The sequence below is a fragment of the Dermacentor silvarum genome, chromosome 7, assembly GCF_013339745.2.
Source record: "Dermacentor silvarum isolate Dsil-2018 chromosome 7, BIME_Dsil_1.4, whole genome shotgun sequence".
Classification (NCBI taxonomy): domain Eukaryota; kingdom Metazoa; phylum Arthropoda; class Arachnida; order Ixodida; family Ixodidae; genus Dermacentor; species Dermacentor silvarum.
This window is the reverse complement of record NC_051160.1, coordinates 27,051,277-27,076,180: the sequence shown is the minus strand read 5'-3', so window position 1 is coordinate 27,076,180 and position 24,904 is coordinate 27,051,277. Positions and strand designations below refer to the sequence as shown.

Sequence of the window (24,904 nt, the reverse complement as noted above, 5' to 3'; positions counted from 1 at the left end):
ATATTGTAAAAGGTATAGTGCAATGAAACGCATTCATATTTAATTCGATGAGAAGACACAGATGCTGCATCTATATATAGTACCAAATAATACGCACTGCCGAACATTGTCTCCACACAACATTTTATCGCGAGTGATTGTGTTTAGCTGGAAAAGTATGGATGTCTGAGCAACACAGTGCGTCTAATACGATATGTTCACTGCAGATAGCAGATATGAAAAAGATATTTTTGCTTCAATTTCATGTTTGATCATGTTCAATCGACGACATGAAGTATTCGAAAACCATTAGGAAAAATATTCGCATTTTCAAATAGCGACTATTCGACTCTAGGACCTAATCAAGTACTACAGCGACCATTCAATTCAAGGACCTGAATTGAATGGAACTATATTTTATTGGTTATACAAAAGTATCAAATATTAACACATCCCTACCTGAACTGATCAGAAATCTTGCTTTTTTTTTTAAGAACCCGCACCACATAACTTAAGACGCAGACATTACATACTCCATCAGGCAGATGACTGAGCACTGCAACAACGCACAACAAATCCAAAAGGACAATCGAGTCAGCAGTAGGCTTTATTCATTTGTTTCACTGGTCCATCAATGGACAGATCGAAAAGATACGGGAGAGGTTTCACAATCTAGTTCATTCTGTCTTATAGCCTTCAGTTATATATTTACAACGTGTTACCAACCAGCCCAGAAGGGTACCCTCATGTACGTTTCAGCAAATGTAATGACAAAAAGAAATAATAATAATAAAAAAAATTAAAAAAAAATAATAGTAAAGAAACATCCTCACATGCCCCTTGGCATTTTATTGTCCCCCCCCCCCCCCCCCTCCCGTCTTTCCTTCGCTTTGCCCTCACCAAGGCCTCCAGTGCCTTGGATGAAGGAAGGCTTCACCACTCGGCGTCCCCGACTGCCTTCTGGAAGACGTAGTCCTTTCCTTGGAGGTTCATTATTCCATCTTTGAAGTGAAACTTCCACCGATTGCGACTCCGTGATATCTGCACAGAGCGAAGATAAATAAGAAAATATGAGGTTCAATCTTGGCGTTGCAATGCGGGCTTGTTGGTATGCGAGCTTGGAGCACTAGTGCACGTAGTGCAAATAAGACGAGAACGTGCCCTTCTATTGTCCGCGTCGTTTGCGCTACGCTAGTATTCCAAGATGGGGATTTAAAGTTCCGCTTGTGCATCGAATTTTGCACAGCCTCCCAGGTTTCGGCATTCCACTGTTGCAGCATTGCGGCAAGCAATAATAATCTCAAAGGCCATGCTTTTAACGTACCGTAAAATTGCGAGTCATCCTCGCACAAGCGGAACGTGCTGAACAAGAGTTCAAATGCACATAAAAAGCAAGAGTTCGTTCTACTGAAGAGAATTTTATAAAGTGAAAGGTGTGGACAGTGTACAATATGAATTAGTATCGCCTTACCAGGGCATCAACACAGGACAGCGTGCACAAAAAAGAAACTGGCGACAAAGATTCTAAAGTGTAACTGCGGGGTTTAATGTCCAGAAACTGCACAATGGGTTATGTAAATCATCCTCAAGAGGAGGAATTTCCTTTTTTCGGATGACACAGGCCAGGGCAGCTTATAAGACCTTTGGTCATCTAGGCCTGGGGTGAAAACCCCGAGGACCGAGGGAACTGTCCAAAAGTGCGCTGCCGCTCCAGCTCCCACAGCGGGGATTCAACGCCAGTCCTGGCTCTGCCCAGGAATGGGGGCTACTTGAGAAAGGATGCTAAGAGCTGCCAAGCTACGAATTGATCAGACAGACATTTACAAGTTTGCTAAACCACCATACTGCAATTTAGTTAGGGAACAAACAGCGCTAGGACGGGACGAAGTGAGTAGACAGACAAGGTGCTGAACTAACAACCACTGGTTTATTGCTGTGAAAGCAATATATACAAAGCACAGGTTCAGCGCGGAAGGCCAGAAAAACACGGTTTATGCGCCGGGAAGGGAATAAAATCATCACATCACGCCTGTAGTCAAGGCATGTTATCATGTTTTAACAAGTAGTTAATCACGCGCGTCGTCATGGCAGGTTATGTTTTTAACAAGTACAGTAAAAGCTCGATGATACGATCACGGCTAATACGAATTTCCGGATGATACGAATTTTTCTGTGGTCCCGGCCGAGCCCCATTACTTTGCAACGTGCTAGAGAACGGTTGTTACGAATCGATTTTCAGCCTGCGTCGGATGATACGAATAAACGCCGCCCCACCGACGGCCGCGAAAGAGAACAGCGCGCAGTCACGCGCTTTCTCTCCGTCTCTTTTGGTGCGGAGGCGCAGCGCCGGACCGCGCGGACTCCGCGACTGGGCGCGAAGAGTTTGAAGCAGTGGCGCTTTTGGTGCTTTTGTACTTCTCCTTTTCTGCGAGCTGTCAGATGGAGTGGCTGCTGCGCTTCGGGCCGCGTTCTTCGTGTTTGCGCCATTTTGCCTAGTCGCAGCGAGCTATGTCTCGCAAGCGGAAAGCACGCTCCTTTAAAGAGAAATTAGACATTCTTCGAAAGGTCGATGAGGATCCCAAGAGGAAGCGGACGGAGTTGGCTAAAGAGCTAGGCCTCGCAACGTCAACACTGAGCACAATTGTTGCACAGCGAGACTATCATGAAAAACGTGCTTTCGTTCAACGTCAACGCGAAGCAAGCGAATTCGAACGCGCTTATTTCGAACATACCGCGCACCGACAATGCTCTTAGCAGCGCGCCAAATCACGCGGCGGCGCCTCCGACCGGCATTGCTCCGACACCGCCATAGAGCAAAAGCTCAGGAGAGACCCCTCAATGTCGCGCGCGAAGGAACGGGGAAAAAAAAAAAAAAAAAAAAAACCCGTGGCGGAAATTTCACCCTCTCTCAAATTGCAAGGTCGCCATTTCTGCATCGCGCCGGAACAAGCGTGTACGTGCCGACTAGAGTGTTCTAGACAACCGTATTCTAGCACACAATAGTGCCGACGTCTCAGCCACGCGGATAAAATGGCAGTGAACCCTTCTCTATTTTCTAGTCACATGTTGACCTTGCACGCTGCGGCAGCAGCGCAGAGGGAAGCAGCGGCGGAGGCACAGTCGGGCCAACGAAACTGCCACGCCCGCAAACGCTCGCTTCTCGATAACGGCAGAAAACGAAACTTCAGGGGGCGGCTAAAATAAGCTGGCGCCAGCACGGCGGCGGGCGCGCACGGAGATGTGCGCACGGAGTCGAAGGTGAGAGAGCTACGAGGGAGTTGAGAGGGAGGGCGAGGGGAGCCACCGAAGCGGCGGAGTTGACGCGGCCAAATCTGCTTCCCTGCCGCCCTCCTCCCTCACCCTCGATGGTCTCCGCGCGCACTCGTGTGCCGGCGCCGCCCGCTCGCTCCCTGAAGCTTTGTTTTCTGTCGTTATCGGGAAGCGACCGTTAGCCGGCGTGGGCAGTTTCGTGGCCCGCGCTTGCTATGCGCTTGCGCGCCGCGATATTTCACGACTCGCACCGTTCGTGCATCGTGCTATGGTGCACGAATACTTCAAAAATACGTCCTTTTAAGTCGAACAAATTTTCGGGCCCCTTCGAGTTCGAATTATCGAGATTCGACAGTAGTTTTAATTGTGTTTCGATGATACGAATTTCGGCTAATACGAATATTTTTCGTGACCCCGTGAGATTCGTATCATCGAGCTTTTACTGTAGTTAATCTCACTACTTGTTAAAACATGATAACATGCCTTGACGACACGCGTGATGTGATGATTTTATTGCCTTCCCGGTGCAGAAACAGCGTTTTTCTGGCCTTCTGCGCTGAACCTGTGCTTTGTATATATTGCTTTCACAGCAATAAACCAGTGGTTGTTAGTTCAGCACCTTGTCTGTCTACTCACTTCGTCCCGTCCTAGCACTGTTTGTTCCCTTACTAATGATGTATCAACTAGCTCAGACCAGCACACTCCTTCATACTGCAATTTCTACATGAGGAGGGCACCGTTCGTTTATCTGAAGAAACAATAAAGAGAAACCCTAAATCAGTTTACGTTGATGAATTATTCTTAAAAAAAACTCTATTTTCATCAATTCAGCGATAATAAGTCATTACAAGAGAAAATAAAGGTAAAAACTTAAACCCAGTGCTGGGAATGTAAGTGTGACGTCAAAAGTTTTTTTTTTTTTTCCTTCTTTTTTTTTACAAGTTTGGGTCACACCCGAAACTTGCCATTTTCTGTCTTTGGCTACTTTAGAACACAATGTAAACCATTTTTTACAGATAAACAATTAACCAGGTGCTAGCAAACGGCGTCAAAATCCATGAGCCACAGCGAGCTGGTGCAGGAACTTCAAGACGTCGCTACCCGTCTTTCCTTTTTTGTACCTTTTTCTGGCTTATTCAGCCTCTTCTCACGATAGGAGTAGCATTTTTTGGTATTGTAGAAGGGTTATTTACTAATACAGGTGAGATAATTTTCCTCTTAAAGGGACACTAAAGGCAAATAAAAAGTCAAGCTAAAGTGATAGAGCAATGCTCTAGAACGTCTAAGGTGTCAATATAATTGCGAACAGAGCTTTAGTAACCGAGAAATTGAAGTAAATGCAGGACATGATAAGAGACTCCCCAGGGACATTCAGGTACTTACCCGATGACGAAAGCACTCCTCAAAAAAGTTATGTAACTAGTACTCAACCACTCAGATTAAACACATAATTTCATTGGATTATAAGACGCAAGAAAATGCTACTTGTCTACTTCTATTAGATTAGAAAAGACAACTTGATACCCTTGATAACAACATAGGTGATGTAATAAAGGTTTTGTTTTTGCTCGACTCTGCGCCGTGCGCTTTCGAGTTTCAGTAGTTCCGATATCGCGTAGTGCTTCGCTGGTGTTACTGGCTCGCTAAACTCGCACTTGAAATCGCAAGCAGCACAGAATGCCACGTCCATGTGATGTCGCGGGGTGCCCGAACGGTCTGCACGACGGCACGTCCAGACGGTGACAAGCTTCTTCGCCTGATGTCGCATTGCTGGAGTCCTCGCTGCTTTCGCACTTGCAAGAGCCGGTGTCGAGGCCGCCGTCGTAGTACGCAACGATGCCGGCAGCGCGAGCCCTCAGCAGCATGTCACGCTCACCGGACCTTAAATCGCTGAAATCGAGCCCAGCGTCGCGAGCCAATGTGTCGTCGTCAGTGTCGTCAACAAGGTCCATTGCGACGAGCGTTGACGGTCATCACATTTACAAAGCGGCGCATGCTTTTCCTTTTCTTTCACACTGCCGTCGGCTCTGTCTTGGCTCTGTTTCTGGCCGCGCGTCTGTGTTTTCCGCAAAGAAGCCGTAGCGCCGTCTGTGTGCGGTACTTTCTCAATGGCGGCACAACGCCACTATGAGACCATGACGTCACCACTCCTTGCTCAGGAAGGAGGGCGATTTGAATGGCACTAAAGTACAGTAAAACCTCGATAATTCGAACTCGGTTAATTCAAAATTTCGGTTAATTCGAAGAATTTGAGCGGTCCCGTCATTCTCAATGCAAATTCAACCGGATAATTTGAATGGCCCACTGTGGCTCTATTCGGATAATTCGAAGTTTCCGGCTGGTAGCAATGTGCGGCGGTTAGGTTAGGGCGCTCCGTAGAGCCGCCAACCGATTTTCCGAGCTCGTGGGGACTGAAAAATAGTTCGAAAAACTCGTTAGGCAAAGAAAATTATTAGTGCGGCTTAAAAAAAAAAAAAAAAAACTCTAATAATGCCCTGCCTCATACTACGCTTGGAGGGGATCGACTTCCTTGGATTTGCGCAGCAGTGACGTTGTCTCCGTGTACAGTGGACACGAACGTCACCGCGTTGGCGATCTCCGCCAACGGAGTTCGCCATGGAGATCCAAGAAACAAGCTTCGCACCGCTTAGCTCTAACGAAGGCACAGGAGGTGGCGCCGATCACTGAGACATGGGTCTCCGAGACAACTGCTCAATATACACGCCGCGTTCAAAATAGTAACCGAAACTTAAGAGATAAAAAAAAAACAAAAAAAAAAAAAAACGCTGAATTAACAAGCGTGGAGTCAGCGCGCACGAGCGCGGCCGCCGCAGCATCGAGCGAAGGTTCGTGCGGTCTATCGCTTCAACGGAAACTGAGCGGCGAAAGCACAGCACATAGGTCAGGGCCGTCTGGAGATCGATTTCAAGATACGGTGCGCGCGAGAACCCGCTCCGGCGCTAAGTACACAGTTGTTAGAAGAGTAGAAGTCGCCCCCCCCCCCCCCCCCAGCGGCCTTTCGCGCGAGGGAGGAAGTCGCGTTTACGCTCCGCCGTGCGTTCGCTCTCCATGAAAGCGCGCGGCCCCCGCACGCTGTCACTCGCACATACGGCGGGCGCGCGGCAATAAAAAAAAACATACCACAATAAATGGTTAAAAGGATAGTGCAGAGCGCATATACTAGAAAATAAAAATAAAAAGTGCAGTACTCTGGAGCGTTTTATCAGCCAAGGAAGAGCGGCCATGGCCTCCGAAACGGGAGGATGGCACGAGCTTTCTATTCATAGCGCGCGCCTTCCAATCTTGGAGGCTATACAGCGAGCCACTGGAATCCAAGCCAGTGCAAAATCCAACATGGCGGCCTCCAAGATTAGGGTAGTGTGGCTCGGAAAGAGTGATTTTTAGTCCGGGAAATGGACCTTTGGGGTCTCAATTCGTCCGAAAAATTGGGTGCGAAAATGCATGAACTCAATGGGAACCCCGACGGTGCATTTTTGAAGTCCGGTATATCCATCAAGTCCAAATTTTTGAAGTCAAACACCCCCACGCCCGCTTTCGCGGCAGTTATCGATTCCGTGAACATCGTTCGCAACTTTGTTGAGTGCAGTGCGGGTGATATTTGTATGCTACGTGCTGTGAGCCAGCTGGAGAGCATGGCACTAGGGGCGGCGAACTACCGCGCCAAGTAATCCCGCATCAGTGATTACTTCGAGTAATCTTTCTCGGACATGGAAAATAAAGATGGTTTCTTTTTGCGGCAAGTTCTTGCTTGTTTTTTTTTTTTTAATTCATTTCGGTTAATTCGAAAATCCGCTTAATTCGAAGAATTTTCGTGGTCCGGCGACCTTCGAATTATCGAGGTTTTACTGTACATGGACACTTCAGATGCAATTTTCTCATAAAATAAATATTTTTTTTTGGCACGAAACAGCCGTTTCGAGGTTTCTGTGATCATATTTTAACATTGCACGTTGACTTAATATTTGCCTTTAGTGCCCCTTGAAGTGTTCGTTTAAATAAACGTACAGGGTGTCCCACTTAAATTTGTGCCAAAATTTGAAAATATGCTGGTGCTACGTAGCTGGACAGAGCCAAGGTAATGTTGTTTGCCGTTGCTTGGAGCAAGTCGGACTATATTTTTATGACATAAATGTGACTAATGAAATTAATTAGTTAAAATTAATCAGCTTCATTAAATATCATATTCACAGCTAAAGTGTCAATGAGAAAATTGTAGACCATCCTGCAAAATTCCCGATTCGCCTTTCTCTCGCTCAATATGTGCTACATAAAGCTTTTTTCCAAGCCTGAAAGAAGCCGGCGACTTGTCGTGCGCCACTTCTTTTGTGTTTCACGGGCTTTCCTTCAGGCTTGGAAAAAACATTATGTAGCACATATTTAACAAGAGAAAGACAGATCGGGAATTTTCCCATGACGGCCTACAATTTTCTGATTGACAATCTTGCTCGGATTATAAGAGGGTGAATCAGAAAGTAATTCTTTTTTTTTGCCAAATTACGGCTGTAAATGCAAAGTCAACATATACGATTCCTAGCGGTGGACTTTTCTTGGACCGGCCCGGCCTTAGCTGCCAGTAGCTTCGCGGCACGGCGCTGCTGTCAGTTGTTGAAGATGGCGGTTGTACTTGACATGCCCACGGCGTACGAGCAATGAAGTGTGATTCGTTCTCTAAGGAGCAAGGGACCAACGCCCATCGAAATCCACAGCAAAATGCAGCCCACGTATGGGCAATGGTGTCTCGCTTTGAGAAGTGTGAGGTGGTGGTACGAGTTTGCAAAAGGCCGCGAAGACTAGACAGCAGTCCGATGGCGGATCCACAGTCAGCGGGACAAATTCTTCCACAGGGGGATCTCAAATTCAGTGCTGTGATGGGACAAATGTCTGAACCGGTGTGGGGACTTTGTGGAAAAATAGTGTAAGGTTCGTAGAACAGTATGTATATGTGTAATTACCTGTATGTACCTTATTTTGGCTAATAAAAAAATAGGGGCAAAGACTTTTGATTTGCCCTCGTAATATCAGAGAACTCATGTCATTAGGCAAAATACAAAAAATAATCTGACTAGCTCCACACGACGGCAAACAGCATTACAGTGGAACCTCACTGATACGATCTTCACGGGAACCGGAAAATAAAGCGTATCATCCGAAAATCGTATCATCCCGAAAAACATATTACACAGAATCGTGTCAGCGAGGTTCCACTGTACCTGGGTTCTGTCCTGCTGCATGGCACTCACATATTTCTAAATTTTGGCACAAGTGGAACACTTTGTATATTCCACATGATGGATGATAGAGGCCACTTGAAAAATAAATAAAAAATAATAATAAACGAAAGCTGCAATTCTGACACTGGAATTTGCCATGAAGTTGCGTGGCTCTCTGCTGATTCCTCACCTTGTCGTACTGGCAGACAACCACGTTGTCAATTTCAAAGTTCTCGGTGGCCTCCTCGTCCGACACGTCGTCGTCCGAGTTGAGTGGCTCCACCTCCTCCTGGGGACCGTCCTCATTTTCGTCCTCCTGAGGCCCATCCTCATTGCCCTCCTCCTCGTCTTCATTGAACTCGTCTTCGTCGTCATCCTCATCACTCGTGTCTCGTGCTCCGTCCAGTTGGACGACGTTGCCCACGCCGGGTTGCGCAGATGCGGCCGTCACCACTTGCGTAGGCACCTGAGAAAGTGGCTGTCATTAACAAACTTGTGCAAAGTACTCAAAGGCATTTCAGTTAAGATGCTGAGTACCTGATGAAATAACTAATAAACAGAATAGCTGTATGCTAAATTTTGCAAAACACAGTCAATCTAGATACATCAGAATCCAAAGGGGATCAGCAAAATAGTTCGATATACTATATATCAATAATTCTCAATACAAAATATGCCTATCTGAAGCTTATCTCAAACCCCGTACGTCTAGCACAGTTTCCAGAGACCGTGAAAAGCGGGAATTTACCGATTTCCTTCTCCAAGGCCACGTCAAACACACAAAAGTTGACTTATTCGTTGCACTCGAATGTTGACGTCCACTCGCACAGCGGAATGGTCTTCGGTATGCTGACTGTAACTATTCTAGGTCAATCTACTGCAACGCTAACCCTAAATGCCCGCATCACCTGGCCGCGAGACCGCGGTGCGCCTCAGGCATGTCAAAACGTTTCTTGCACGTTTTTATTTAGCATAAGGCAGAAATGAACTCAGCGCGGAAGCAAACCAGCCTGTATGGATGTGCACCATGTCACCATCAGTGCACTTGTATTGCGAATCACGTGTAAATGTGCCCGACTGCGTGCCTGTTACAATACAGTAGAATCTCGATGATATGAATCTCTGGGGACTAGGGATGTGCGAATAGTGATTTCTTGTGATCAAATCGAATACGAATCGAATAGTTCCATAAGCGAATCAAATCAAATATCGAATACTTTTCGAATACCGTATAGACTCGTGTACACACATTTTTTTCCACAATTTTGATGAGGTGCGGCTCTTACACGGGACTGAACCTTGTGGTCAAAATAGTGCACACCCCGGATGTACCATTGCATCAGAGGTAAACGTGCAGCTCTCGCCATCTAGTAGCAGCACGCGGAAGTACACAGCGTGCGAACATTCACCGATACATGCGTGCCACACCGAACAGTACCGAACGCGATTGCTTCTCCATTCAATGATGTGACTGACCGAGGCCGTTTTGGAGCAGCCAAAAGTGCGTTTTGGAGCAGAAAAACTAGCTTTTGGAGCATCTAAATGCACATTTCCAAGTTGAAAAATTGCCTTTGAAAGAAGCAGGAGAGCTTACAGAAGGAGGAAGCAAGCACGTGAAACAAGCACCTTTTTAACAAGAATCATTAAGCTCAACATAAAGTTGTGGTGCTAAAACATGCGAATTCCATGCATGATGACGAAGTAATGAGGCCGACGGTGTGACGTCGATAGCATTATGGCAATGGGATGACAATTGTATGACGACGATGGCGTGATGAAAATTAGACGACGAAGCTGGGATGACGACAGTACGACCACTACAGCGTCACGATGATAGTATGACCACAAACCTCTCTAATCTCCACTTTAGCTTTCCAATTTGCAGGAGGCTGGACGCTAAAATGGCGGAAACACGGAGACGGAAATTTGGGGAACTGGACTACGGAAGAACATAAGGAGTGTGCAATGCTCGATCGCTAAGCTACACCAGCCGAAAACAGCAAAATGGCAGCAGTGCAACAAAGAGAAACAAGCTCAGTAGCATGTGCAACGAGTTGCCCCCATTTAACAAAATTTTCGGCCATCGTGTATGCCCACTTGACCAAACCACAGGAAAGAATTATATCGAGAAAAGGCTTTGCTGTACCAGCAGAACGCTTTTCCATAAAGTGTTATTTTATTACTAAGAAAGCTGTGTGCTCTTCTCACCTCTTAGTTTTGAAAGTGCCATTTCAGCAATGGCTGAAGCCACCACGTTTCAAGCGCGTAGTAGCACCACTCTCGTGCCGACGTTTTAACGCGACAGCGTTAAACGTGGGCACGAGTTGAGAAGAAAATCAGATTAAATGTGGGTCTCCTAAATTGAGAAGAAAATCAAGTTTCGGAAAGCTGCACTGATCATATTAGTGAGGCTTTTCTTTGACGCAGCGCCGCCATCTTGGTATAGCCGTAAACACGAGAGATCAGAGATTCAGACAGATGCAGCACTGTATTTTCTGCATGCAGAAATAAAAGCAACAAACGCAAGAGCAGGAAGGAAAAACTAGCTCCCGCAGTCACATGGCGCGCAGGGCGTGCCGCTTTGGCTTAGGTAAACTTGAATCATTGGCGCGCTTGTTTGCGCACATTTTGGCAGCAGCGAGCTGCACACTTCACGTATTCCGCAGCCAACATTTCAAGATATGCCTGTTTATATCTTGAGTTTCTTTCATTGCTGTCTCCTAACTTGCTACCTGATGGTGACGAGGACATGACTTTCGCAAGATCGGGGTTTTGTAAGATGGTATATATCTGTTTACTTTCCTCTGCGGTGGCGAAGCTACTGCGTATCCTGTGATCTGACGGGTGCAAAGGTAGAAAAGTTTCCAATGGTCATTGAGCACAGATGACGAACGGAAGGCGTTAAATACAGAGATGAGGCTACCCATGGAAGGGAATGCCGCCGATCTTGCTGACACGGCAAGACTGGGTCGCATGTGACTGCCGGCTTCTGATAATGTTAGAAGTGTTTGAAAACGGAGGACAAGTCGCATAATACTGCACAAAGCAACGGGGGGTGCATAATATGAAGTACAGTGGAACCCCGATTATACGACTTTGAGGGGACCACGCAAAACCGTCAGTATAATCCAGGCGTCGTATAATCGGAAAACTAAGAATATCAGCAGTGACGCTCAGTCTTGCCCAAAAAACGGGTACAGACCGCCTGAATAAGCCCGCGGCATTAACCTGCACCGGTTCCAAAGAAGGTAGATTAAATTATTAAAAAATTACCGTGCGAATTCGATTGTAACGCGAGTTTTTTTCTTTTTATGATTTTTCTTGCTTGAACTCGACCCTCACGTTAAATTCGAATAACGGCAAAATTGACCATTTACGTCATAACGGCATTTACATCTCAATCCAATCTATAGACAAGTCGACCGAAGTCAGAACTTGTATTTGGTTGGAAGTGACGCTGTTTTTGCTGTGCTTGTGACTAGTACCCACGGTCGTAAGGTGAGCGTCGTAACCACTAGGCTATACAGCCACGCTTGCAGAACATGCACCTATGCGAACCATATGATTGCGTTCGAGCGTCGTCGCCTTCATCCACAGCTGGCGCGTTCGCACGCTCGTGCTCTGTGAGGTGATGTTCTGCACGCTATGCTCGGGAGAGAGATAAAGAAAATGAGAGAGAGAGACGCATTCACGGAGCGGGTCTGCTGGAACGCGTAGTCGACATTGCAACGCGTTGAAACACAGTATCGGCATTGGAATGCGGTGTCGGTGTTGCAACCTGCTCTATGCAATGCGAAGTGATGGCCGTAAGTCCGAGACGCACGAAAAGAAATTATCATCATGAGTAATAAGATGAAGAGTTTGCGCGCACTTCCGGAAAATGCTGGGCTATGATCACCCAGCTTCGCTGTTTCAAGCGTTACGCGGCCGAGTGCATGGTTAACTTTTTTTTTTCTTTTTTTTTTCTCCAGCGGTACCAGAGAGGCATCGTATGAGGTGTGTTAGCATAAAAGTGCATCATATAATCGAGGTTATTAATACATTATTTCTATAGGGGTATTGCCAGGACCAAACCAATTCGTTGTAAAGTGCGGGTCATCGCATAACCGGGAACGTATAATCGAGGTTCCAGTATATAAAGTTCTGGCAGAATTCATTAATGCAGAACTCAGTGATGGAAGCGGCACTTGGTCTGTTGGAGCAGCTTTAGGAGCAGGAGAAATCACAATTCGGAGCAGAAATGTTTGCTGTTCGGAGCAAGGAAACAATGCCTTGGAGTAGTAACTTACTGATCTGGTGCAAAGAGGTAATTCACCCATGCTGTCCTTGGCTTTGTTATCGATTTCATCTGTTAAACGTTTCATTTGTTAAAGCATTTCATCTGCTAAACTCATGTGCACAAGTGGAATACATACAGCTGTATCCTCATGCATTAACCGGGATAAGCTCATGCTAGTCACACGGTATGGTACATGGGAAATCCACTGGGAACTACTGCCAACTCGCCTAATATATGTGTGTGTGCTTACTGGACGGAACGGCATAAGCGCGGAGCTGCAAACTATGAAAATTGTGCGCATTGCACGACGCGCGGCACATCAGGCTGTGCAACAGGCCAGGGATGGGCGAACACTAAGTGCGCCCGCAACCAGGACCATTGCATTATATTAAGCGCAGACTATTTAAACAAAGCGCTGTAAAAAGCAACGAAACTGAAAGGTTTTTTTGTTTTTTTTTTGCTATGCTAGGTTATATGGAGAAGGTGCATGTCGTCGCAGGCGTGGTGCAACACCTGCGACAAACAACAATTTGGCGCAGCATTTCCTTCACAGCACAATTTTTCACAATTGGTGCACAACTTTCATCACTGAAAATTGCAGTTAAAGAACGTTTTATTGTCGAGAGATACAAAATGCAGTGAATACTATGGGTGTTCGCTAAGGACACAAAAATATTTCATTGTGACGAGAATTCTGATGTCTCTGGCTTCAGTTATCACAATGTATGTAAACTTGTGTAAGCTTACCATGCCCAATTATGACACTTACACAGTACCTTTCAAGAACTATAGGCAAATGTTGCCAAGCACATGAGATTCAACCCACAAGGCACTGTAACACAGTGGTGTACACTGACACTACAAATGTTGGCCGGCGAAATCCACCGAGGCAAACTTTGGACTTCAAACCCCGGTTGCCACTACTTTAGCATAGTGGCAACGCTGCCTTAAAGGGACACTAAAGAGAAAAATTATTTCTTCTGTATCAGCAGATTACCCTTCCACAATACCGAAAGCACCCCTCTTACCGCGAGACGCCGCTTGGTAAGCTAGAAAGTAACGAAAAACACAGAACGCCACCTTGATGGTCCCGCACCAGCTCACCATGGCGTCATGGATTTTGACAGCATCTTCTAGGTCCCAGTTAATTCTTTAGCGGTAAAGATTGACAACATTGTGTTCTAAAGGAGCCCAAGACTGAGTATGGCAAGTTTCGCGAACTTTCACTGAGCCAACGTGGCCCAAATACGAAAAATTACTTTAGAAGTCGTGACGTCACACTGAAGCGCTGACGTTGGGGTTTCCGTGCGAAATTCAATGAAATTAACTTTGAGATTCATTTTCTCTTCTAATAATTGACCTATTGCAGTGTAATTAACGACAGCAGAGATTTTGAAGAATACTATATCAGTCTAAGCTGAGTTATTGTTTTGCTTTAGTGTCCCTTTATATGCTGGCACTGTGACCCCCCAAACAGAAACAACAGATCTCTTCAATTTGCCGTACTAGACTACCCAGGACTCCCTCAGGCACTGCCTTCAGCCAGTAAACATTGGCGTACGCAGCATGTCGGGCAGTCCTGGGCTGTCATGACGACAAAACGAAGACGCTCAATGCGAATGCACTGCGGCGGGTGTTGAAATCGGCCTTTTGGGACACACACCTGTCCTGCCGCGGTGGTGGTGGTGTAGGGCTCGCCTGCGAGAGTGACGACGGGATGAAACTGGAGTTGCCCGGGGTTGCCCGCCTGGCGCTCAGCCATGTTGAGGACACCCCCCTGGATCAGGCTGGCGGCAACGTCGGGGTGGAGGGCCAGAGCGGCAGCTGCGGCTGAAGAAGACTGCAGCGCAGGCAACAAGCGAGACGGGAGTGAGGTTTCATGAAGAGCAAGAAACAGCAAAGTGTACTATACTCTTCCACTTCCTTATAACCGAGTCGAAAAATGTAGCACAGTTTACATTCGTTATAACAATCTACACTCTTCGACTTCGTTGCAACGAAGCTGATTAATGCAGAATGTTAATGTAGAACAATTGTATAAATTGAACCTTATAACTAAGCCGCAATCGACACAAATATAACTTTGTTATATCTAATATTCGTTGTAAGAATCGACGTCGATATCGGCAAAATTTTTTAAAAATTACTTTGTTACATCTGTGTTTATCCTCCTGAGAACCAAACACAAGTACGGGACATAATCACTCTTCAAGGTGGTTTTTATTGAGTACTGCTATGTTATGAGCTTAAAGAACAATTAAAAAAAATTAAATACTACCACGCTTACATCCCAAAAGCTGTGTCTCCATGTCTCCACTCTGTCATCATCTTCTCATCTTCACGGTGGTAAAAACTACATTTCATTGCTTAAAGACAGAGATGGAGATGGAACTATGTGTAGTACATTGCCATGTTGTTACCGCGTCCGGTATTTTCACACTATCTCAGTGATTTCGAAGCACAGCTAAAGCTTGCTTTTGGCCGTCTGGGACGACCCAGAGGTATAGATCAATATAGTGGCAAATTTCTCGAAAGTGGATGACAAGAATATGAGTAAACCACTTATTTACGGTTACACATGCATACTTTATGCCCAGAATGAATATTTTGAGTAGTCACTTCCGAGTGAATTTCTAAAAATAGTTGAAGGCAATGTGCAATGTATTGTACAAGGGGTTTTAGGAAGTTATTATATCTAGGTTCGACTGCATTAGTCGCTGCAGTATACAGGGCGTCCCAGCTAACACAGAGCAAGATTTAAAAAGAAAGGGACACCTTCTGCACTGATGAAACAAACTGCTAGTTGTTAGCAACTTCATGAAGGATCCTCCAAAATTATCAGTGCTGATTAATTAACAAACATATTATAAATTTATGGCCACAGTTTCAGAGCAAGGCTGTGTAAAGCACATTTGAAAACATCACTGAAAACAAAACATTTAAAAATTCAGTGGGCTTTCTTTAGTCTAAATTAGGGAAGAAAAAGAAAACTACAAAAGTGGTTGCAAAAAAATTGAAAGTAATGTTTTCGAATGTGCACAACAAGCCTTGTACTGACAGTGTAGCCCAATGTGAATAACGAAAAAGTGTGTTAATTAGTTGATACTGATTACTCTATTAATAACAGCAATAATATTAGAGCCTGGCTGCTGCAGTTCGATGGGCAAATGATCAAACAGAACAGGAAGGTGTTGCTTTTTTTTTTTTTTTGACAACTGCTAGAGCCACATGAAGCCACCCAGACTCGAGGCAAAATTGAGCTGGATTACTTTCCCCCGAACGCGACATCAGTCCTCCAGCCAATCGATCAAGGTGTCGTGCACTCCGTGAAGGCTGCCTACCATACACACCTTGTTGAACGCCTGCTCTTCGACATGCAAAGTACAGTAAAAGCTCGTTAATTTGCACCTCATTAATTCAAGCTTTTGGACAATTCGAATTGAATGTCGCGGTCCGGCCACGCAGGATAGGTGTCTATGGGAAAATCAACTCGTTATTTTGCATGCACATCAGCTCCACCATCAATAATTAAAACTGTGTGCTACCACGTGGTGATAAAAAAAAAGGAACCCGCAATAAGTGGTTATGATGACATTGCTGACCAAAAAAAAGGAAAGAAAACGAAAAAAGTGCCGTCCCCTGAAGCGTTCTGTCGGCCAAGGAACAGCGGGCCTTTGAGACTAGAGGATGGCGTGCGTTCCCAATCTTGGGAGGCCATAGAGCGAGCCACTGAAAGCCAAGCCAGCGGAAAATCCAACATGGCGGCCCCCAAGTTTAAGTAGTGTGGCTCGGAACGAGCTATTGAGTCAGAAAAATCAAACTTTGGGTCCGAAAAATCGGTCACAAAAATGCATAGCTCTATGGGAACCCTGACAGTGCATATATGAAGTCCGGAGTATCCATCAAGTCCAAAAAATCTGTCAGCTACTGTAATAGAGGCGCTCGGTGTCCATGCACTTATTTTTCAACTTCAAAAGGGTGAAGATGAAGCTCTGCGTCACTTTCGCGCTTTGGAAGACAAACTGATGACCATCGCTTTCAGAAAAGAAGCAAAAAGTGATCACAGATTATTTTGGCCCAATAAATATTGTTAGTTACATGTGCTTTCTAGCAACCCAGTCTCAATTCTGGCTGTTTTTCAATGACTTTCATTAGTTTGAATTTGGTTTAATTCGAACTCCTTAAGCATCCCTGTGAAATTCGAATTAACAAGCTCTTACTGTAGTCAAAAATTGAAAATAGACGTCAGATTCCCAGTTGAAGTGTTGGCGAGCATTTGGCAATAGCTGAAAACTGATGTCATCAAAAACAGTCTCAGGAAGGCTGGTTTTCAGAGAAATGAGACTGCCTGCGAGGAGTCATCCGTCCTAGATGGGGAACCATCAGACCCATCAGTGTGGCCTCAGGTCAGGGAGGCAGTAGGAGCAGAGAGCTTCTCCGACTTCGTCACATTTGACAATGGTGTTGTCGACAACGAGCAACTGACGGACAAGGAGTTGAGAGCCATGATGGAAGGCCATTCTGAGTTGTCATCAGACAACGACACAGAGCAAGAAAATGAACCACATGCAGTCAGGCAGACTTCAGAGCGAGTGATTGACCACATCGAAGAAGTGAAGGAATACTTTCATCAGCAGCAAGACAACTGCTTCGTTCAAGTGTTGCTGCTGGCTGCAATACGGCGCAAAGTGACTGCATCCTCCCTCAAGGGGGGCTGCCAATCACTCCTCACAAAGTTCTTTTCGAGCTAAATCTAAATAAAAAGCTTTTGTTTGTATTTTTATTTTGGACGTTCGTCACTCACTCTTTGCAATAACATTGTTAGACATCGCGACCAAAGTTTCAGAAGTGAGGCGTTCCGGTGTTCCAACCCCATGTCCCAGTGTATGCCACTTGCAAATCAGAATTAGTTATTGTGAGAGGTGCGTTGGTATGACTATGTTAGAGCTAATTCACTTTAGCAGCGTAGGCGAAGGCAGGGGCGCAATCGTTGTTCGGAATGCGCCTTCAGTTTCGCCTCGCGGACAAAGTCGGTGGCCTAGGCCAATCGCGCGAGACATAACAAGGTGCGCTCCGAACAACGATCTCCGATCGCGCCCCAGCAGTGCACTGCACGCAACTTTTTCCGCCAAACGTGTGGAAAGTACACATGCATGTCTTCGTGACGGTTCCCTTTCTTTTTCTTTTTTTATGATGATGTTTCGCGGAGTTCTGGCGGTAGGCGAAACATGCAGTGACTGTTCAACGATCTTTTGGCATTTTGGCGGTGGCCTCCAGTTTCAGATACGATTATGATTTCACATATTACAGACTTTGGATAACACGGACAACTTTTGTCGGATTGTCAGGGTCCGTTGTAACAACAGTCGACTGTATAACTTGCGCCATGCGAGTTGGGAAACTGGTACAGTAGTAGTGTCAGTAGTAAATGTGTCAGTAGTATGCCTGCTCTCACCTCTCCTAGAAAGCTGCTTGCGAGTGCAGAGGCAACCACACAGAAGCGACATCCAGAAAAAAAAGGTAGTGACAAATTTTTGTTGTCCGTATAAATAAAATCATACACCCGTAAAAAAAAAAATTGTAAATATTCCACGAGGCCAACACTCTAACCAGATAGTACTAGATCTAGTAGTTTTAATATGCCATCATTACCAGTAAAACTGTGTTCCATGTCACCAGCTTAAATTATGCAGTGCCTTCTCGTAGGTAGAAATGAAAACACTTGCGTGGTTTGGTGGCCTTTCAGACGAGCTGCGTCCAAACAAACAGCTGATCTCAACCATACCGACAACATATCGGCAATATTTTGTCCTCAGCATGAGACAGACGAAGTAAAAGCCGACTTTAACATTGATTTCATGGTGTCACGGCAGAGAGCAAGCAGCGAGAGCGAATCTGGATATAGGCAGGCGTACTAGTTTCTGCCATATTGTTACGCAACCATGCGGTAACCAGCAGCGGCAAGCAAATTTTCTGACTGGCCTGAATTGACGATGTGACAATCGTGATTGATGCCAACAGACGATCACCTTCTGCGATGGCAAAACCTGTCCCTTGTTGCCGTCGCTCGAAAATCGCGTGTATGTGGCTGAGCTTAATTATTAATAGCATCAAACAGAAGCAAGAGGTGCAGACTACAATATGCGCGGCCCAAATGCCTGGACAATAAAGTGCACCACTGACCATGACCGTCTGGCCGGGCTGAGTGATGATCAGCTTTTGGTCCACCAGACCCGAGGCCCGAATCGGTGTGTGGTATTGCACCAGGGTGGGCTGCACCAGGCCATTTGGTCCTATCGTCAGCGGTTGGGCAGTGGCTGCAAAAGCAGGGTTGCGTCTCGGTATCTTTTCCAATATGGCTAAAAGAAAGGAAAAAGAAGAAACAAGTGAAGTGCATCCAACGAGTACCGGGTATTTTATTTTTTTTTTAAATAAAGAGATCACTATGTTCATGGCAGCTACACTCATTTAAATGTGTATTCCTAAGAAAATTTCAGTTGAACAAGGTTCATTTGTGGACCTTGCACTCCCGGTGACATAAAAATATAACAGCCAATCGTGAGCAAGGTGTTGGTAATATTTTTATTGCGGTACGTTATACCATAGCTACCGAGTGTCTTCAGTAAGGCTTGGCTTCATCACATTCTTAAGCAGTTACCATTGATGAAAATGAAGGTGGATGAGATGCGTGCACATGAAGTGTTTGGCGACGTTGCTCTTTACTTCAGCAAGATCCTTCCTCACTGCAGACGTGCACAGCCCTCTGCGTATCTGCACATCTGTCCATCTTGTTTCTCTGCGTTAGATGTCTAATAAGGCAGGCCAGTGACAATGAGCCTTTTAGTTGCGATAGAGTTACAGTCGGTTTCTTTTTTGTCTACGTCCTTCCCTCTCTTGGTTCACTGCTCAAAATTACTAATTGTTACCAACTAGCCCAGCTTTCAATCGTACGGCATAACCTACCGGCTGAGGTGGGCAAAACTCGGCCATCTTTGAAGCACTGCTGGAAAGCTGACCATGCTGCATACAAGGTAAGTGCTACAAATGCATGAGCCACTCAATAAATGTCCCTATGAAGTCTATTACCAAAAGGTAAAAATTCAAATAGCACAGACATCTGTGCCAATGATACACATGCTATTCTATAGGCAAGGAATCAAAACATTAACCTAGCATGCAAACAAACACAAAAATAAGTCAGCAGACACTAGCACTCACTGGCAGGTCTTTATCATCAGAAGGGTACATCGAAAGACTTTCTATCAATGCATGGAAAGCAACTTGAATGGGATACGGAACCAACAAAGTGAAAACCTATGCATGCATCACAACCAATTACTCGAGAACACCCTGTACTCAGCTGCAAGAACATGAGTGCCTCGCTGGTATCAAAGCCTGATCACCTTTCTTACGCGTGTCTGTGTTGTTCTGTTCCCTGCCACTAAACCCCCTTTCCTCTCCTTGTATCTCTAGTAGGGCAGGACAGTTTACCCTGTGGGGTAGGCTGCAATGTAGCTGTAGCCTGTGGCCGACTGGCAGGGGCGGGCACCGGGTGGTCTGGTGGGTCGATGGCCTTTGACTCGAGGAGCTTCTTCTCCCAGATCTGCACCAGCACACACAGTGTGTTAGCAACGAGACGCCGAATGTTGGCGTCCCACAGCACACAGTCCACAACTCACTCACGGAGGCTCTCCTTAACTAGCCTTTACAGCAATAGACGGCACAGAAAATCTCAGGCCATATTCGTAGAGCATGCCATCGCCGCAGGCAGCTATGACCTTATAAGGGAGACCATGACATTGTGAGGGTGACCGATGACAATTAAAATCATAAGGTCAAGCGAACAGGAGAGTAAGATATACAAACGCAGAAAAGAAGGTACCCCACGCTGGCATCTGAACCTGTCATCTCAACTTCCAAAAACTGATGCAGCTGGAAAGAAGTTAAAGACAGGATAGGAATCAGGAAAATAAATATTAAAAAATAATGAAGCCAAAGCTCCTCAAAGCATATCGATTCCATGCTGCTGCAGATGTTTTCTGCAACTAATACTGTACAGAGCAGTGAATTTTACTGCATGTAATATTAAGCTACTTATCTCTGTTAGATTATCACTGTTAGGAAATTGAATGGTTAGACACACCCGGTGTCCCAGTAACCATAACATCGCAAAGTGCTCTTTAACATCATAGCACATACCATCACACCATGAAATCCACTGTAATCTAATAAATGCCCTTAAATGCTTGCAAATCCAATAAATATCCATCTCTAAGAGCTCACACTGTGGCCCATTGTTGTCATGCTTTGCATATTTTTAAGTTTCTCATCACCTTCAACACCATGCGAAGTGTATGATGTATGCCCTACATGTGATCAGTAACATGTAACACTGAATGTGGCCTCACCTTAGTAGCCCCACCCGCCACCAATCACAAAAATATGCGGAAAAAAATAACTAGCATGAAAAGTGGCTAATATCGCACAGTGGCTGACGGCCATGCTCATGTTCCTCACCTGACGCAGCTCCTGAAGAGCTTGTTCGTCGACGCCTTCATCCAGGAAGACATCTTTCACTCCATTGATGACATCTTCGATGACACTCCTGTACAGCTTGGGCTGCAGAGAGAATAAAGAACAAATAAGGGCTTGCAAAGTTGAAATATGTCGCAGTCAAAGCCACACAACTTAAAGGTCAATTGCAACGAAATTTTTGAGCCGCATAAGAAGCCTAGTTTTAGACAGTTTACATATACAACAGCATGCCATCGCCGCAGGCAGACATGACCTTACAAGGGAGACCATGACATTGTGAGGGTGACCGATGACAATTAAAATCATAAGGTCAAGCGAACAGGAGAGTAAGATATACAAACACAGAAAAGAAGGTACTCCACGCGGCATCTGAACCTGTAATCTCAACTTCCAAAAACTGATGCAGCTGGAAAGAAGTTAAAGACAGGATAGGAATCAGGAAAATAAAAATTAAAAAATAATGAAGCCGAAGCTCCTCAAAGCACACTGACAAATCTTGGATGCAATGTGGTAGGACTTATGTCAAAGCCACCAATCGTCAGATGCACGCGTCGTCTCCTTCTGTGCTACCAAGAGGCTGCTAATATGAAAATTAGACAATTACCAGCCCTGCATCTTTGGCGAAATCGCTTCAACAGTATATACTGCTCCTATTTAACTAATTTAGCGAAAGTGAAAGCTAAAGTTGCTCTTTAGGACCACAACACGCTCGCATTGGCCAAGTATGCACGGACGGGCTACAAAAACCAGCATATGATAGACGCTATCGACAAAACAACACACCAGGTTTTAAGTTCCCAGCCTAGAAACTGATGACATTGTTGTACTTGAGTATGCTTTATTTTTCCAATCACTTTACGACACAAAACAAACCACAATCTCAAATTAATCAAATAAAGGTAAATCAATTCAATTGTCATTGTGGCTGCTATCCGTCATTGTGGCTGCTTATGCTTTTTGCGCAGCACCAGCTGTTATGAGCACGAGCTGTTTCATGGTGCTACTTAAGCAGTACCCAATGCTACCCAACTGTTAGTTTCTAGGTCTTGCATGCAGCAGCTACTAGTTTACTTGAAACTTGAGAACATTCTATTCAATTTGTCATGGTCAGCCAACTTTAAGTCAACAGCATGACGGGCTCAAGGCATTTCCCACAGATCTGTGGTTAGTCTTGTCCGGTATCAGCCGATTCCACCTTATATCTGCCCCAATATCATTGTTCCGTTTACTCCTCTCCGCCACTCTCTCAACTGCATTCCTTTCTATCGACTTTGATCTGCTGCTTTAATAAAGCCTCCAGTTACCAGTACTGCGCATTACATGAGCTGCCAAACCACTCCTTTCTCTTGTCTAGTACATTACCTACTTGCATTTGACCTCCAATTCGTACCGACCGTCCTTCTCTACAACTATACTAGCAACATATTATACGCAATGTTATGCACAATATTCTGTCAAAGCATTGTGCACTGTCACGCACAACGCAGTCACAGAATATTATGCCGATAAAATGCAACTTGAACAAACTGATTATAACCTGCTGTCACATTGTGATGCCAAGTACCATGCAGGAAGTTCAGAGGCATCAATGCAATTTAAATGTGCACAAAATGCCCCTTTCGATACATCGAAACTGCATTCGGCTCCCTGAGCGATCACCCAGCAATCACTGGTGGCACAAAAAGCGCCGGCCACCATGCTGTATGAGTATCGCGCTTCAATCGCTGAGCACTGTACAGCGAGTGTGCCAAGATACTGAATATGGCATTTTGCAGACGTCTTTCTTGTTCTCTCTTCCCCATTGCTTTGCTTAGCGTTATCGCTACCAAATGTTTTGATACTACGTATACCCACTCCTGTCCAAGGCGTGACACTAAGGCTGGCAGTATGTAGGAAAGGAAATGAAGTTCTTCATTGCTGCCTGTGAAATGATAGGTGGCAGAGAACTTAGCAGAGCACGCCATCCTTCACTAAGCCCATGAAAAAAAAGACACCCTTCATTGAAATTTGAAATGTTAACTGCAAAAGTGTAAGCTATGTTCACCTGCTTTTTGCCCCTGAAATTTCTAGTCCACAGCATTTATCATAGATGAATATGTATGCTCTAAACAATCTCGAAAACACATTTTGTATGTCGACGTTAGAAGTATAGACTTGCATCAATGATCTGTACTGTCAAAAATAAATTTTTCCACACTGTTAACCTTGGTGTGGCAAGTGGACTTATTGCGAACGTTTGGCTATAACGCACTGATTTCGTTGTTTCACGGTAGTGTTCGCTTACTACAAACGCTCGGCTATAACGAACGAATCCCGCGTGACGGTCAGGCTCGTCGTAGGTGGCGCCAACTGTGCAATACGACCAGCCTGACTGTAAATGTAAACAATGCAACCCCATCCGCACACTCATTGCATTATGTTGACTGACGTCAAATTAGATACTGTTGCTGGCTAAACCAGTCATATTCCTTTACCATCTGTGTTTTGCAGGTTGAGCTGCAAGTGCTAGAAGTGCTGCAAGAGATAGAAGTGAGGGGAAGCCGAGCTTTCAGAACTATATATCCATCCACCACTTTAGCGCAAGGTTCACAGACGCAAAAAGAAGCGGCAAATGTTTAGTGCACGCCGTAGTCCAGCGAGAACAGGAGGCCACACCGAAATAACTCGTTACGAACTGTTCATCGAACTCTCTTTCACTAAGCAGCAAGGACTGCGCCGTACGCTATGTTACACAAGAAGCAACGCTTCCAAGTAAATGAACGAAAGCCAATTTCCCACGTTCTTCGATCAAACTGACCCTCAGGAAAGCGTGGACCTCGGAAGACAAAGTTTTCTCCTCAACACGCGGTACAGTGAGAGCTGCTAGGCCAGAGGCGGCACAAAAACATTCGGAGGTTTGCAGGCAAGCTCCTTGAAACGTCCAGTTACCAGGAAGACCTCAGATGCACCGGTGCGTGCGGAGAACAGAGGCTGGACTCCCTTGACATCGTCTAGTGCGGTTAATTTGCGCGGTAAGCGAGACCGTTTGCTCGGGGCCGGAATTACCCACGACCGGCCCTACACCATACAGGCAGGCACGCGGGAGAGAGCCAAAAAAGAGTGGTTACGCACCACGCCAGCTGCGGCCATCGAACCCAATGCAGTGGTCTCCCGGTCGCTCCCTTGGGTCGGCGGCTATACGCCAAGCTACACTGGCGAGTTCTTCCCACCGATCGCAGGCTTCTACTTTTCAGACCCGTGGCTCAGTCATGCGAAGGATGCACGATCAACCCCCACTACGCCGACTGCTTTCTTCCGTTGGCAACTGCCAATTAGGGTTGCCAGACTAGACGTCTCGTAGCGCGCGGCATCGTTGCCAGAGCGTACGCGGCCTTCGACCGAAACCTATGCCCGGTGCCACGCCCACGCTTTCATTTGAGCAGATTCAGCTAGCTGCTTACACTGCATTGCTAGTTAACTGGCTACGTCGCATGCAGAAATAGCAACAGGCTCGTTTACAGTAGCGCTGGCGTGGCTAATACGGCAGCACGACGTCAAAGTTCCTTAGATGTGAACTTAGAGATAGGACGCACGAGTGTGCTTTGAGTGGGACAAGTGCACCGATTATTTT

The 24,904-nt window shown here is 45.7% G+C and overlaps 1 protein-coding gene across 2 annotated transcripts; it reads right to left on the bottom strand.

The window, feature by feature from the left end:
- Nucleotides 1-570: 570 nt before the first annotated feature.
- On the bottom strand, nucleotides 571-24,609 carry LOC119457816 (transcription initiation factor IIA subunit 1-like). 2 transcript variants are annotated; one of them, XM_037719550.2, is made up of 7 exons: nucleotides 24,406-24,609; nucleotides 21,277-21,378; nucleotides 20,251-20,362; nucleotides 18,943-19,118; nucleotides 14,423-14,599; nucleotides 8,671-8,946; nucleotides 571-1,020 (listed from the first exon to the last, which is right to left on the bottom strand). In XM_037719550.2, the coding sequence occupies exons 1-7, from the start codon at nucleotides 24,421-24,423 to the stop codon at nucleotides 913-915; spliced, it is 969 nt and encodes a 322-aa protein (XP_037575478.1). In that variant the 5' UTR covers nucleotides 24,424-24,609; the 3' UTR covers nucleotides 571-912. The 2 variants fall into 2 exon arrangements, with proteins under 2 accessions (XP_037575478.1, XP_037575480.1); XM_037719552.2 differs by having other exon boundaries at nucleotides 18,943-19,076.
- Nucleotides 24,610-24,904: the final 295 nt, after the last annotated feature.

Coding starts and splice junctions, on each gene's coding strand:
- LOC119457816 (XM_037719550.2), bottom strand. Junction 19,119..20,250: donor ATTGCAGCCTACCCCACAGG/GTAAACTGTCCT, acceptor CCTTTCTTTTAG/CCATATTGGAAAAGATACCG. Junction 8,947..14,422: donor CCACCACCGCGGCAGGACAG/GTGTGTGTCCCA, acceptor CCACTTTCTCAG/GTGCCTACGCAAGTGGTGAC.